Below are 16,711 nucleotides of genomic sequence, written 5' to 3'. Positions count from 1 at the left end.
GCGGTTAATTCTGGATTTAAAGCTCAATATTCCTATTTATTAAATGCAATATTGGGGAAATTACTTACCCTCTTCAAGCTTGTTTTCTATTTTGAATGTAGGGATTTTTGGTGAAGGTTACTATAAAAATGTTAGTTAAAGGAACAGATAAAGTACATTGAAAAATATTCCTCTCCTGTTTTGCTCTCATACATAGACTCCTACTGCTTCTGCCAAACAACATCTTCTTGCACATTGCAGGAACTAAGCAAGCATTTGCTGTTTGATTATTTCTTAGTAACATGAGCCTAGCATAAGCATATTAAATAGTCTTGAAGAAAAAAGTTTGCAGCCATCTCTGATTATTAAGCATTAATGAAGGCAAGAAAACTGACACTGAATTCCTACATGCTAAGGCTGGGTAGTTTACATATACTCTCATTTAATTCTCATAACAATCCTGTGATGTAATTATTACTATTTTTCTTACCTTATGAGGAGAAAACTGATGGCCAGATATCTGAAATAATTTGCTCAAGATCACACAGGGATAGAGTTTAATCCAGAATCCATGTCCTTTCAATTAAAGCACATTTCTAAGAGAAGACTAAAGAGTTTGCAACAAGTTCAAGTGCTGAATGTTGTTTGCTCACTAGTCCTCTTTGTTTCGTGGAGGGCAATTTATTATTGTTGTACACAAACAACTAAGACATCATCTAATAGGCATTACATTTGTTTTACATGACTTCAAATACCCTTCTGTGTTCTTATCTGCAAATATTTTACATGTATACTTATAATTAGTATGCATGTGTTTGTATATATAAAATTTTGTATGTTACATGCACATATAATATTTTATATTCTGTTCTTTTCACGCTGTTTCATATACACATTCCCATATATCAATTTAGTTTTGTACTAGGAACATTTAATGGATATATAAAGCATTTTGCTACATTGATACTCCATTAGCTGGCTTAGTTTAGGCTAGATTTAACATAGCATTCACCATTAGAAACATAAAATATATCTGTTTTACAGAAATAAAGTTACAGATGTAGAAAATAAACTTATGGTTACTGGGTCGGGGGGAGGGATAAATTGGAAGATTGGGATTGACACATACACACTACTATATATAAAATAAATAACTTATAAGGACCTACTGTATAGCACAGGGAACTGGACTCAATACTCTGTAATGGCCTGTATGGGAAAAGAATCTAAAAAAGAGTGGATATATGTATATGTATAACAGATTCACTTTGCTGTACAGCAGAAACTAACACAACATTGTAAATCAACTATACCCCAATAAATTATTTTTTAAATATCTGTCTTATCACAGGCAATTCAGCAGTACATGGGGTTACACATCCTCTGTGATAATTTTTTGAGGAATCAGATCATTAGTAAAACACAATGTTCACTGGTGAGCGAGGGGTCAGAAGACTCAGGGGTAAGGGAGGACAGTATGGGATTTTTCCTACCTGCATATTTTCTCTCATATCTATGGCTTCTCGTAAGGGATGAACTGCTATCTTAAAGATGTCATCTATTGTTTTAAGACCGATATTCCTGAGCATGGTATACTCCCGAACTTTCTTCCCCATTCTCACTGAAAGGCTGCGCTTCTGTGGCTTTCCTCCTCCACTTCTATTAGTTATTGCTATGTGGACAAAAAGAGTCACGTGCTCCATGATGTCACCCACAAAGGAGCGGAGGGGAACATGCCGATATCCAGGCTGCAAACATTCAAACGGTATTGTATATTGCCCTATAAATTCATCCCCAATGTAGTCGTCATCGAGAACCACAAAACGGATCATGGCCAGCTCAGGCAGGTTCACTTGAAACTCAAATGTCTCATCAAAAATAGGATTATCACTGTTTTGCTGTACAGTTTTAGTTCTTTGTTCCGAACAGTCGGCTGGAATCCCATGTATCTCTATACACACGTAGGGATCTATGACATCCCCTTTGGCACAAGCTCCCTTGGGCTTTGGGAAGTTCTGACCACTGATGATCTTAATATGAAGCACTAGAGGAGACACCCCAGGTACAATGCCCTTTGTATTTGCACTGAAGTAAGAAACTTCATCTCGCATGATAGACGGCCTTAGAACATAACCACATCCTCCATTTTGAAGAAACCAGCCTGTGTGAAGGTCCATCATTGGACCCGGAGTCTGGAAATTCATTGCCACAATCTGACATCCACAATTCCAAAAGTCCTGTGGATTCAAGTTACTGGAATCGATTCTCATGGCATTTGGATAGATTCGTGATAAGAACTTCTTATTATAATTTACAAAATCCTCTGGGTATTCATTTGCAATTCGGCTGGCCTCTGTTTCACTAAATGAACAAATCTCCCAATAGTTTTGGCTTTTCATAGATAGTTCAAAATCCCTGTACTGAACAGATTTACAGATAGACACCAAGTCAGAGAGCTCCCTACACAGCAAGATTTGTTTCTGCTCACCATTGTAATCTACTGACATCCTTCGAGACATTTCAGCTTCTTCATCTTCGTCTGTAACTTCTCCTTCTAAAACATCTGGATCAGAAGGCAATTTCTTTCCTTTCACAATGATCATTCTTTTTAATTTTTCTGGTGATGGGAGGTAGGATTCTGACGGCAAAGGTGCTTCAGTATAGAGTTTACTGCCAAAGACCTTTTTCATCTGTTGAACCATTACCTTCTGCTGGGGTAGGGAGCAGTGATTCCCCAAGCAAAGAATGAGTGGGTACTCAGAAGCCACAAAGGCAAATTTATTTATCACCTCTATGACGCTTCGAAAGGAAAGGTGTGTTGTCATGTTATTTCGATTACAAAGGATTGGTTCATTGTCTGAACCATCATTTACATCAAGTTCAATGCTTCGACAGCCCATTTTCAAAGCTCTAACATACCCGTTAATGTCAGCCGGCCCCCTGAACTGGTCTTCTATGAGATAGGTGTTGTGAGAGGCGTTGATGTAATAGTGAGATAATGGCTGGGTCATATCTTGGGCAACCTTTTTTTGTTCAGGATCAAAAATGTCACATTCTGGTGACAGCAAATACTGGGTAAAGCCATCAATTGCAAGAAACCCTTTCTGACGTCCCTCTTCAGAAAGCTCATATCTCCGAATGATGTCCAAGCACATGTCCTCGGTAATATGGGTGACTCCTTGCTCAGCTTCTAAAAAAAGCATGAGATCATTGGCATCCAAATACTCTTTGTTTTTAGATATCTGTACAAGTAAGAAATACACTTCTGGCCTTGTGCAAAGTTCACAAAAAGCTTCACAGAACTCCTCTTCGGTCACTCGGGTGGTTAGCTTTTCTTTGCTCTTCTGGATTTCTTTAAACTTCAACCTGATCTTGGATTCCTTCAGGGTAGGGTTGAGTTGTTTTATTAACTCTACAGAGGTGTCTTCCAACATGATCCCATTCCCATCAATATCTGCTGCTTCAAACACCTTTTTCAGCCACATAAACCTTGGTGTGTTCTGGTTGCCCTCCATAAAATCAAGGGGTTGCTTACTTCGAGAAACCAGATACCGTAACCCTGACACCCAGATGTTTGCTACATCTGCTGAATTGGCAACTAGGTCCAGAGACTCGTAGTTTTCCCCGTGGAGTATGGAAAAGGCACAGTCCTCACAAATCTGGTCAGCGAGGCCATTGTTTCTAAATGTTTCTGTGTTCTTCCCCAGTCGGATCTCTTTTATGGCAGAAATATCAAGCTTAGCTTTCTCAAGGTCTTTCTTGGAAGGTTCCCAGCGAAGAGCTTGGAGGTCTGTGTCCAGAGTGAAAAAACGGTTGTAAATGCGAGAATTTGGCCGTACTTTCTTCAGTTCACAGCCAGCTTGCATGAAGCTGATGCAGTCGCTCGCACTACTGATTTTCTTTTCTGATGGCATGCTGCTGAAAGACACGGTTTTCTTTCTTCCACCACATTTTTGGTTTGCAGGATCCTGTAAAGCAATTTGAAAATAATGAGTCAATTTCCTTAAGAAAATAGACAAATTCAATAACACTCTATGAGTGCCTCAGACTCCATTCAGCTATTATGATTATTTGGACAGGAGCTAGCCTAAATTTTACCTTTTCACTGTTTTGGAAAAGAGAAATTGCCAAGAAAATTGATATTATTAAGTTCAGGAAAAAAACTTATTTTTCCAATGCCTGTGTGTTCTTTGAAATAAAATCAAGTATTAAGTTAACTACAAATCACTCTTATGTGTTCATTAAAGTAGATTTCCTAAGATCCTCTACCTCTTGGTATTTTGACAACCTTGCTCATGTCCCTATAGATATATGGAAGAAATAAAGCTGGATTTCTTTAAAAAGTTTTCCTCATTTACACTTTGCAACAGTTTAATTTTTATACTTAAAACTAGTTCAAATAAAAGATTTTTACCTTAACATGCATTACATCAAAAAGGGCTTACAATACAGCTTAACTAAAAAAAAAAAAATCACTATTTCTCCTCAAATTATTTTGAAGAATAAAGGCAACTTGAAAGTCAGATTGAGAGCTAACAATAGACAAATGACTCTCACCTTAGCAATTTTTCAGACCCAGGTAAACAATTTAAATGAACATTTATGATAGAGCTGCCATAGGATCCAGCAAAAGATGAAAACTCTAATTTGAAAAGATACATGCACCCCAATGTTCATAGCAGCACTATTTACAATAGCCAAGACACAGTAACAACCTAAGTGTCCATAAACAGAAGATGTGATTATATATACAATGGAATATTACTCAGCCATAAAAAAGAATGAATTGATGCCATTTGTAGCAACATGGATGGACCTAGAGATTATCATACTAAGTGAAGTAAGTCAGAAAGAGAAAGACAAATACCGTATGATATGCCTTATATGTGGAATCTAAAATATGATACAAATGAACCTATTTGCAAAACAGAAACAGATTCACAGATGTAGAAAACAAACTTATGATTACCAAAGGGGAAAGGGAATGGGAGAGGGATAAATTAAGAGTTTGGGATTAACAGATACAAGCTACCATATACAAAATAGATAAACAACAAGGTCCTACTGTATAGCACAGGGAACTATATTCAATCTCCTGTAATAAATCATTATGAAAAAGAATATATATATAGTAACATATGTAATATATATCTGAATCACTTTTCTGTACACCAGAAACTAAGACAACATTGTAAATCAACTACATTTCAATAAAAAAATAAAAATAAATGAACATTATGAGATTCACACCTACATTTCAGTATAATGCTATTAGCAGCCACTGTGTAAAACCAAACAGAAATATGAATGGCTCCACTAATTTTTGAGGTTCTTCCAATGTGAATTAAATCTCAAAGCCTTTTGCCATAAGATTTCACAGGGAACACTTGCATCTTACCTTTTACCCATTTCTGTAAGTGTCCTTGTATCTTAGTCTCACAGAGTCCCGATTTCCTCAGCCCACTTGGCCCTTCCCTGAACAACAGTGTCAACAGGGCATCAGACTTCATCTGCGCAGATTAGTGTATTTTAAGCAGGTGAATTTCTTGTGGCTATTTCCGTCTTGGGTGTGTCTAGGTCTTTTCACCTATTGTCTTTTCTAAATTTCAGGTCCAGTCCTCTGAACACTCATGATCATAAGACGATGTATTTCATCTTAGTCCTGGACCATCCACTGTGTCTCTCACTCCCAATTCATTTGCACTGAATATCTGAACAATGCCACTTAAAACTGGATTTTTCTTTATACTTTCTTCTGTTCAGACCATAGACTCAGATTAACAATGCTCCCAATCATATTATCAATTCAGATAATTCTCCCAGGAACAAATTTCCCAAAAGTACCTTAGTGCATGTTTAAAGTGCTCAATTTTATAAAGCATATCAAAGAGGGAGCAAGGTATAGAGAGCAAAAGGCATGGTCCTTAGGGTAGAAATAGCTAGTCTCCAGTTGGCATTACTCCACTCACTAGTGACCTTGGGTAAGTTACTTAGCCTCTCTGAATCTTAATTTCTGCTTTTAAGTAGGAACTAATAATCATTTTATATAATAGAGCATTACTGTGAGACGCAAAAGGGAAAATGTTCATGAATATTCTTTGTAAGGTTAATCTTTTTGAAGGGAGAGGAACATTTCATCATACACCTGGTCTCTGTAGGACTTTCAGTAGGCACTGACCAGGATATTGGAGTTATCCAGAAGTTGATTCATTCCTGACCTATGAGCATTTAAGACAGATCTTCAGCGAAAAACTGAAAATGTTTAAAAACAGCCATATGATATTACTATTTTAAACACTGAAAAGTGTAGCCAAAGTAATCTAGGCTGTTTCCTTCAGGCATTCTTTTAAAACAGGTTAGAATCTCTCTTCTAGGGTATCATTTAATTGTGGTCTTGCCTGTAAGAGTCTCCCTATCTTATGATTCAGAAAAAGGCAGGATGATTTATTATTCAATTGACTAAAACCTTGCCTGTGAAAAAGAAACAAAATTTGCTTTAGTTATGGGATGTAGGTGGGGTGATTCATTAACTCAAATATATGTCTGATCTTCAAGTGACAAAGATATAAATTACTCAATTTAGATTAGAGGATATTGTCTCTTGGTGCCCTGGCATTTAAGAACTTAGCTCCTGCTTTCCCAGAGAGTTGTTATTTTTAATTATCCCACAGTGGTCAATTTCCTCATCTTTAAGTTAAAGAACAACCATAAATCTTCAGCTGTTTATATGCAGATGCACTATTGGAACACATTTAAATTTGTCACAGCCCACATGCTCAGAAATATCAGATGTTTGTGTGTATTTTTCCACATCATCAAGGTAAGAACCTAAAGGTATTGCTGAGATGGGATTAATCTAACAAGTAAAATACTGAAGGAAACTGTGAATTGTGATGGTAAATTAGACTGTGACTCAGCTTTTAAAGCTACTATTTCACTAGACTTTTAAGTATTGAGAGCTTTCACATTAAATATTATTTTTATATAAGCAGATCATATTCCAAATAAGATGATTGTCAACAGAATTATAAAACCTCTAATAGTTTCTAACAAAGCTTAAATGGGAAATCAGTGCTCCTCTGAATGCATGTATATATTTCCTCTACCCTATGCATGGTATTATACCATCCTTCTCCATGGTCTAAGTGCCAATCTTGACTTCAGCCACTATTTTTTGAGAGCAAAACTACTGCTGTCAGAATAGCTTTCTCTTATAAGCCTCTCTTCTTTGTGGTGATATTGCCTCATATCAAGACTTTCTCTCCTAGTAAGATAAGTCTTTAAGAAATAAGTGTTTTATATCTACGCTACAAAAGAATCCACCTGCCTTGTAATGCTTATTTCTTGCCTTGACATGCAACTTTTACATGATTATAAAACTTAACCTAAAATGCTTTAAAACTTGGAACCAGTGGAAAAGATAACAATCTTTAGGTTGTCGTCTCACAAAGGACAAAATCCAAAGTTATTACAAGCCCCCAAATGAGCAAATATATATACTTTATATATATAATATAGAGAGAGAGCCATAGTACATATGAACAAATAGTTTGCTGTTGACTAGAGCCAAGATTATTTATATTCAAAATATGCCGGAAAAGTTTCAGGACTCTGATGTTTCTCTACGTCTGTTCTTTCAATGGTGACGCTATGCATTAGCTCTGAAAAGATGGCAGAAGGGGAGATGGAAACTGTGTTAGAGTGGACGGGGACGACGGGCTACTCCAAATCTCTTTCTGAGCTTCTTCACCACCAAGGCCTCTTTGCTGAGCCCTACACCCCTCTGTAGTTCCCTCAAGATGATCTTAGCAGATTGATGGTGGGAAAGGAGTACTATTCTAATAAACAGACTGGGGGTATCTCCAACTGAAGAAAATTAAAGTACTGGTTATAGATCTTCCTGTTGATAAACACACCAAAAAAAAATTGATGATGAAATAAGAGCAAATCCATTGCAGTTATCTATATATTAGGAAGACAGGTACTTCTGGCACTTTCCAAGAGAAACCAAAGTTTGTTTTTAGTTCCGGTGTGCTCTTGCCAGTTTCTAGCTCATGAGATGATTGAACTGACTCCAATGACCATAAGGTCATTATTATAAGGAGATTATTATAAGGTATGAGAACTTGACATTTATTTCAAAGCTAAATTTCCTCACTCTGGAATGAAAAGAAGAGGCTAGAGTACAAATTCCTCCTCCCCAAAAAGTTTTTTCTTAGAGCAGCTTACAAAATAAAAAGTCTGAACAGCACATTGTGATGTCTCTATCCCCTAAATTAAAGCTGAGCCTAATATTCTAGTGGGGTCCGAAAATTCATCAGGCGTTGAGCCCAATTTTTTCTATTTCCTGACGTTTTGTGTTTAAGTTTCCAAATTATAATTTCACAAGAAGGGATCACATTTAATCAAGTTATATAATAAATAAACCAAACTGTGTTTATATGTTCTCTGAACATTTCCAGATAAGACCTTACATTTGGATCTACTGTCTTCTTAAATTAATCAATACTCTACATGAAGGATTTAATCATCAGAATCAAGAAGAGTCTCATAAAATGGCAAAGCAACAGACAAATGTTTTAGTCTTTGATTAAAACAGTACAAGACATTGATTTGTCTATGAACACTGTTTCTAATATATGCATACCAAAGATAATTTCTATCTAACCTCGTGATATAAGGGTTGATGTCTAATCTTAAGAATAATTTCAAAATATTAGGGGAAAATGGTCAAATGTTGTTCTAGTTTTTTTTTAATTTTTCATTATTTTCTACAATACTGTTGCTTATACACTATTAGGAGTAGGGTACCAGTCATGATCACATGAGATTCCCACACAAGAGTAAAGGCTTTATACCTCCCTAAACATGTTTTATTAAACTAAATTTGGGGGAAAATGTTCAGATAAATCGAATTAACAAACCTGTTTCCATAAGTTCCCATTGGCATTTGCTCTCTGAGCCTAACAAGATAAGATATGCTGCAAGTTTCTTAACAAAACTCAGCAAACAAAAGCATTTTTCATCAGAACACACTCATAAGCCCCAGAGAGAACTCTGCTTATTCAATGAAAGCACAGTTTTGAGTCTCAATAATGAATTATTTCAATATAATAATTTCAAAAAAAGTGTACTAAAGCAGCACAAAAATGTGAATGTACCCAATGCCATAGAACTATGCACTTAAAAATGGTTAAAATGGTAAACTTTATGTTATGCCTATTTTACCACAAAAAAAAGAACATATTGAAGCACTGTACAAAACCTTACGAGTAAAGGAAACATACCCAGGTTTCCCTACCTCTGACCTGACAAGCATGTTTAAACATCTAATTGTAATGTAATGTATTCCTTCCATGGTTTTTTTTTTTTTGTTTTTTTTTTTTTTGGTAAGTTGTTATTAACTGAATGACGATTCTTTGTTAAAACAGAACAAATTTACAAAAACTTTAAGAATGGCAATCAAAACACCAGGTGTAAAACTGTGATTAGAATCTGTGCTCCGCAACGGGAGAGGCCACAACAGTGAAGGGTGCACAAAAAAAAAAAAAAAAAAAAAAAAAAATTAAAAAAAAAAAAAAAAAAAAAGAAAGAAACTTATTTCATAATACAGAAATCCAGCTACAGAAATGCAGATACACTAAAGTGACATTTGCTTTTCTTCTTTAGTAAAAGAGGGGGGGGAACATTTATTTTTGAATAGTTCTCTTAAGAATGTCTCCACATAAAAATTTAATAGACTATAACTAAAAGGCAAGCAAAAATATAGCACATAAATCTTATTTTCACCATAAGGAGCCTATCTTTTTCTTATAGACAACCTATGAACTATAACTCTACACTAATAATATTCATTCTGGTTTTATGAACTTCCAAGCAAAATTCAGAAAAGGTTTAGTTGATACATGAAACCTTCAAAGGATTGTAGACAATATAATTTAGGACCCAAATGAGCCCCAACAGTGGATGCTGAGAGGCCTTTGGTCTCCATTCTTCATTCATTCATTCAACAAACAATGATAGGTACCTACTTCATGCTAAGAACTAGCACATTTAAGAGTTTTGAAGAAACTGATAAAGTCTGACTTTTATCTTAAATAGATCACTTTGGATGCGCACTAGAAGGATGTGATATGGACAAAACTGAAGATGGTGCAGTAGGTAAGCAGCATCAAAGGAAAGAGATGGTGATGGCCCGAGGTAAATAGCTAATAAAAGGAAGGGTGAGCAGTGTGAAGTATCAAGAAATTGGAGGTAAGATCAGAAGTTCTTGATTCAGTCTAGGATGACTCCTAGGTTTCTGGTTTGAATGAGATGTGAATGGAAATATTGCTAAAAGAGAGAAAATACAAGGAGAGGTAAAGTTGAAAATGAAGTAGGTTTACTTCGGGTTATGGTGGATTATAGATGAGTATGGGCCACCTAGGTGAAGAGGCTGGGCAGAGGAGAAGACCTAAAGGGAAAAAAAGGCTAAGGGGTAAGAGAACCAGGGGCGTGAATCTCACAGGAACCAAGGAACAGATTTGAAGGAGCAAGTGTTAGAAAATAAGATGTTAAAGTGGCTTATTGGATTCAGTCATCAAGCTATTTACTGGTAACTTTAATAAGAGAATGTCTTATGTTGCCTTCAAAATGGTGAGGATGGTGACAGGGGTGAGAGCCAAACTGCAGCCTGAAAAGAGTTGAGAGCAAAGGGTTCCAGGAAAGCGGAAGAGCAGGTACAAAAGTCCTTTGGTGGGAAAGAAGGTCAAGATAACTACAGTATAATAAGTGAGGGGTAGAGAGGCCCCAGATGAGAAGGAAACAACAGGCAGAGACTGAGAGTGATAAGCCAAGAGAAGGCTACCCTCACAATGCTGGCTTTATTGACTTATATTGGTGATAGCTCAAGGAATGGAATCCAAGTCTAATGTATCCATTAGATGTGCATAATGTGTGTCATATATACCTATATTTAAAGTATCGTGTCCAATGCATCTGTGCCCAAATCCACAACCGTGCCTGGCAGTTAGGCACTCTGGAAAACACCCAGCCCCCGACACAAGGCCTAACTCTTCCCACAAAACTCCAGGAGTTGGGGATGGTGGTATCGTCACTACATCTGTTGCCTTCAAGTTTCAAGTAAGGGAAGGTTGCAACTGTAGAATTACACCATTTTTTTCACATTGAAATTTCCAAAGTTATTCTCTCACAGTCAACTCAAATTACTTAATGCAAAGTCACAAACAGGTGATGTCACTTACTTATGATGAGCACCATGTGACCCACCTGATGTCACTGTGTGGGACAGTGGGGGTGGAGGTCCTGATGGGCATTGCTGAGAAGTGGCTGAAGCCTGACCCAAGCTCTGTGAACCACGGGCTCTCCCTGGTGGCTCTCACTAAGCCTAGTTGGTAAGAAGCTGAATTTTCTTATCCATAAAGTAAGTGTTCATTCTCTACACCATCTTATAATTCAAGAGGATTCATTAAAGGCAATGTGTGAAGTTATTCACGCACATATCTCTCGCCAAATTAAGTTTTATGTCTGTATTTAACATTACATTTAATTTATAAAAGGTGATCCATTTAATAAAATGCACTAAAGCCATCCCCTTTAGGAAACCTACTCCACTGTGTACATACCATGGCTGTGTTATGAAATTCACTGAATTATAGGAAGCCGGAGACCCTCTAAACATTCTTTTAAATGACATCTCTTAAATGACCCTCCTCACTTGAAAACAAAAATTGTTGATTTTCTAAAGGCAAAGATGGAATAAAATGTAGAAAGAGTCTATTTCAGCCTGGGTTCTTAGTACCTTTGATTTGTTTAACGGAGGAAGCTTTCTGCTGTGCTACATCTCACTGCAATCATTCACTCATTAGAATTCATTAAGACATTACTCTAAATAAAAGTGGTTATCTCAAGTTCTTCTGCTGTATGGTTTCTACCCAGTTAGGGTTTTTCTGCAAGTATAATTCTCATCATGCATGTTCCATGCATTAGTTCAAAATACAGCATTCACTTATGCAAAGATTAACTGAACACATACTATGTGCTAGATACCATCCCAGTGATTAGTGCTTTAAAAATTATTAATCCCAACACTAATGGCACCTGGAATAAATGCTTTCTTTCCATCACACACAGGTTTTTATAACTGATGAAATTTGTAAGTAGAATAATGACAAAATCTTCAAATTTAATAAATCAAACAAAGCATATAATGAATGCTTCTAAATAAATAAAAACAGCTTTAAATAACATTGAGGATGTTTGAGAACCAAAACCACCAAGGGGCACAAGAGCTGGTGAGGTGATATTTAAAAGGGAGTACTAGTAATTAAGTACAGTTAAGTTACAGCTTTAGCACTAGGGCATTTATCTAGATACTTAAAATTGGACAAGAAAAAAATTAAGCTTTGAAATGTTCAAAATCTATAAAGGTCTTAGTTAAAATAATTTTTAAATTATTGTCACTTAACAAGAAAACAAATATGGTTTTCATATGGAGCTACACTATAATTTTATGCCATGAGGAAAAATCTTAAATTACATAGCCCTACCTGTGACTCCATTATTCCCAGATGTTCTAGAAAGACCTTGCCACTAACAGTGTGGCTAGTAAGAGTTTGCTGCAGGAACCCAGAAGATGGCATCAGTGGGTTTAGTCACACCAAAGTCCTGTTGCCAGGTTCTCATAGTAACTGCTAATAGACTGCAAAGCACATTATAAACCACAATAGTACTGGATTTTCAATAGGTTAACGTTTTTATAATACCTCCTAAAATAACTGGAATAGCAAAATCAAGATTAAGGAGGCACATTCTATCAGTTTCATTTTGCAACAAGAGGCTTCTTTATTCTCTAGAGCATAATGAGTAGCACAGGCTAAAAAGGCTTTGGTTTGAAATTTTTAACAAAACTGGGAAGAAACCAACTCAAAGGAATGGTAACAATAACAGTAAATCATACCAAAGTATCCTTTCTGGCTCACAATTTTAGGAACGCTATATCCTGATTTATATATTTTAAATGTTATTTATGATGTTTGTTCAATAACAGTGGACTAAAGGTGAAGAATTACTACTGCTTGAACTTTCTTCTATATACCTTCCTCCCTGTGATTCATTCAAGAGGCAAAATCATAAACCTAATGAAAAATCTCTGACCTTTCATTGCAGATCAATGCTCATAGGTAAAATCAAAGACTATTCACCTGTTTGGAATTTTTTTCACCTGTACAGAAATTAAGTCCATATAGGTGAGGAGGTCGATATTGACTTTGGAAGCCCGTGTCTCCAGACGTCCGATCATTCTATTGTGCCATTGATTCTTGCCGTTTCTGTTTTGCCCACAGAATGAGGGCACAAACTCTGCTACTGTTTATTGTGAAACCTCACTAACTGATGGACTTTCTATTTTCAACTCTTATTTCCCCGCAAGTCCACGAGCATAGATGTTCCTTTATAGTGTCAACTGCCTTCCTGGGAAAGGCTTGTTTCTCACTTAAATCTCACCAATCTCCTCTTGCATCCTTCACAGTCCACTACTTTGTATACAGTAGTGGTACAAGGTACATCAACACTCCCATTTTTCTAGTCAAAAACATGATGTTTTCAACTAATCCAGTTGCTACATGAAATGCATGGTTTTGCTTATTGTAAGTCCCAGGAGAATATGTTAACAGTACTGTGTCTTAGCAGCACCAATATGAACAAAATGAAGTGGACACAAATAAAGGTCATCTGACCATTATTCAGTGGCTTCTGAAGAAGGACATGCTGCTATCAATCCTATTCCTCTAAGACAGATGTCCACCTCACACTCAAAAACACTACATTTAAAATTTATCAGTAGCCTGTGCAACTCTCAGCAGAGGTGCCAAGAACCAAGTGGGCCTGGAGACTGAGATATGATTCTGTCCTTCATCACAAGACTCCCTACACAGCAGGCTCAGGAATCCTGGCTGAACTTATGCCAGAGCCTACTTTGTTGTTTCTGGTGTGAGGATTAATCAGAGGTGCTCTTTATAGAAGGCAACATGTCATGGTCCCTATAAAAAGAAAGTCTGTAATGAAGAATATGTAAATGTATGCTTTTATTTTTTTTAAGATTTTTTTTTGATGTAGACCATTTTTAAAGTCTTTATTGAATTTGTTACAATATTGCTTCCATTTTATGTTTTGGCTTTTTGGTGGTGAGGCATGTGGGATCTCAGCTCCTCGACCAAGGATCGAACCCACACCCCATATATTGGAAGATGAAGTCTTAACCACCGGACCGTCAGGGAAGTCCCAATGTATGCTTTTAATACCTATCTTGCTAACGCATCTCTTTCAGTGTATTGTTGTAGAGATTAAATAGAATGCCCTAATTATTTCGTAGGTATAACTGTATAATTAACACTTAATTAGGGCATCCATCAGAAATTGATATATGATTAGGGAGGCGTTTAAACCTATGCATAATTGTTTTCATTCCAACTAATGTTGCACATTTACTTAAACTACGTTATCTGAAAAATTAAAATATCAATAGGAATGGAACATTATTAAATATAGTTCATGTCAAAAATGTTCCTGAAAAATGTTTGCATTTTCCCTTGTGTGCTAAATAACCAGTTCACAGAATAGTTTCTGCTTCATTTTGACTTTTCAATTTTTAATGGTAATATTTACCATCAAATATGAGGCACCAACATATTATTTACATTGATTTCAGTCACCTTGGAATTTAAACGTATTCTCCAGTCATCTAGATTTGAATAAAACATATTTAAAACTGAAAAGGAAATGCCCAATATGTTTCAACACTATGTGAGTTCTACCATTTGTTATCATAGGGTGTTATTGGAGCTGAGTTTCAGAAACAGATGTGATTTATAAAAATAAAATCATGTAGAATTTGAAAGTTTCTAGGAGAGTAGATCTTAAAAGTTCTCATCACAAGAAAAACAAATTTTAAATATGTGTGGTGATAGATGTTAACTAAACTTATTCTGGTAATTATGTCACAATATATAAATATATCAGATCATTATGTTGTACACCTAAAACAAATACCATGTTATGTGTCAATTAAATCTCAATTTTAAAAAAGAAAATCATTCAGAGTTATATTAGCTTAAGTGGAAATAAGGTTATAGTCAGCCTTGCTACAGAGCATAAAGATGAATTAATGAAATAGAATTTGAAAAATGGTCAAATTCCAGGAATTCATGATTCTCTGTGCAACATTTGTTAGGGACAAGATTTCAGACTATATACATCATTTATAAATTCCAATTGGAGTAAATATAAAATATATAACTATCAGTGGTATTTCTTAGAGAGAGAATCAGTGCCATTGTACTATATAGAAATAAACATGTTTAGGTTTCTCATTAAGAGAAAAAAATCTTACAAGAGATTTCAAAACAATAAATTTACTTTATAAAAACATCTTATAAATGTGTGTGACTCGGGACATGAAGATTAAATGTCAATTTTATAAAAGTATAATTCTATTGAAACCTAAAATACAATTCATTTGTAGTCTAAATCCATTTTTCTCTACACTCAGGGAAGTCTAGTCTACTACTTAATAAATAAATGTATATCATAACTAATGGACCATTTCTTGCATTTGCATTAAGTTTTACAGATTCTAAAATTTATACTTAAGTTATTTTAAGCTTCCCAGTTGAATATTTCTTCTGTAATAGATCCCTAAGAGCAATCTCTAAACTTTGTATAAGGTAGATCCCTGAATCACATATAAAATAGAACATCAATTCTCTGACCCAATGCAATGTAAAAACACATCCTTAATATTTTTTTTCTCCTATGATAATAATAGAATATGTGGCTTCAGTACTTGTTACCATAGAGATGTAAAATCTTTGACTCAAATAGCTAACTTGACTTGAAAATCAAGATGAATCTGATTAAAGGTTTCAAGTTTTATCCATAACTTCTGGAATGGGTTAGTAGCAACTAACACTTTAATCCTTACTGTATTACCTCTCTTTAACTGAATATCGGTATCTGTCCACGTACAATAAACAGATGGCAGAACTCAGAGAATGTGTATTCTCAGCACAGAGCCTCATTTAGGGTGAAGGCTCCCTGGTTAAAGCAGAAACAAATCTATTGTCTGAATTTAGAAAAATGTAAAAGGAAAGTATGTAAGGACTGTTTTTATTTGAGATAATAAAACTCAAAGTCCATAAACACCTTACTTATAGAAATTACTGAAATAATTAAATTTCTTCTCCCCACAGCATTTGGGTTGGGGGCTAATGGATTTTAGTGTCACGATCACCACCTACCTGTATGACTTTGTGACAGGCAAAAAGGTCTATATCTATTGTTCTTATTTATCAGAATAATGTAATAATTTCTGCCTAATTCATACAGCTATCTCAAGGATCAAAGGAAATAAAGCATGCTAAAGCACTTTGAAAAGCATAAAACTCCAAAACAGTGAATTATAGATCCATCTTATTTATTAATATAAGTAAAATATGGCAATATATTAAAAGAGTAATCAATTTTTCAAAAAGTCAGGTTTATTCCAGGGATATAAGAATGTATCAACATTAAGCAAGCCATCAATGTAATTCAATAAATAAATAGATTAAAAGAGAAAAACAATATGATCCTACCTATAAATTCCTCAAAGGCAATAAACATTAATTCCAAAGAAAACTCTCACTAAACTGAGAAAAGAAGATAACTTCCTTCACATGATCAAAATCCTATTTCA

At 35.4% G+C, this 16,711-nt stretch overlaps 1 protein-coding gene across 2 annotated transcripts in view; it reads right to left on the bottom strand.

Moving 5' to 3' along the window:
- PLCL1 (phospholipase C like 1 (inactive)) overlaps positions 1 to 16,711 on the bottom strand; it is a 342,887-nt gene that overhangs the window by 66,597 nt on the left and 259,579 nt on the right. For both annotated transcript variants that reach the window (XM_024757362.1, XM_024757363.1), the window contains exon 2: positions 1,473 to 3,947. In XM_024757362.1, the coding sequence (XP_024613130.1) occupies positions 1,473 to 3,947 (2,475 nt within the window). The remainder of the gene's footprint in view (positions 1 to 1,472; positions 3,948 to 16,711) is intronic.

The sequence above is a fragment of the Neophocaena asiaeorientalis genome, unplaced genomic scaffold, assembly GCF_003031525.2.
Source record: "Neophocaena asiaeorientalis asiaeorientalis breed wild unplaced genomic scaffold, Neophocaena_asiaeorientalis_V1.1 scaffold246, whole genome shotgun sequence".
NCBI lineage: Eukaryota > Metazoa > Chordata > Mammalia > Artiodactyla > Phocoenidae > Neophocaena > Neophocaena asiaeorientalis.
This window is presented reverse-complemented; position numbering and strand designations above follow the sequence as displayed.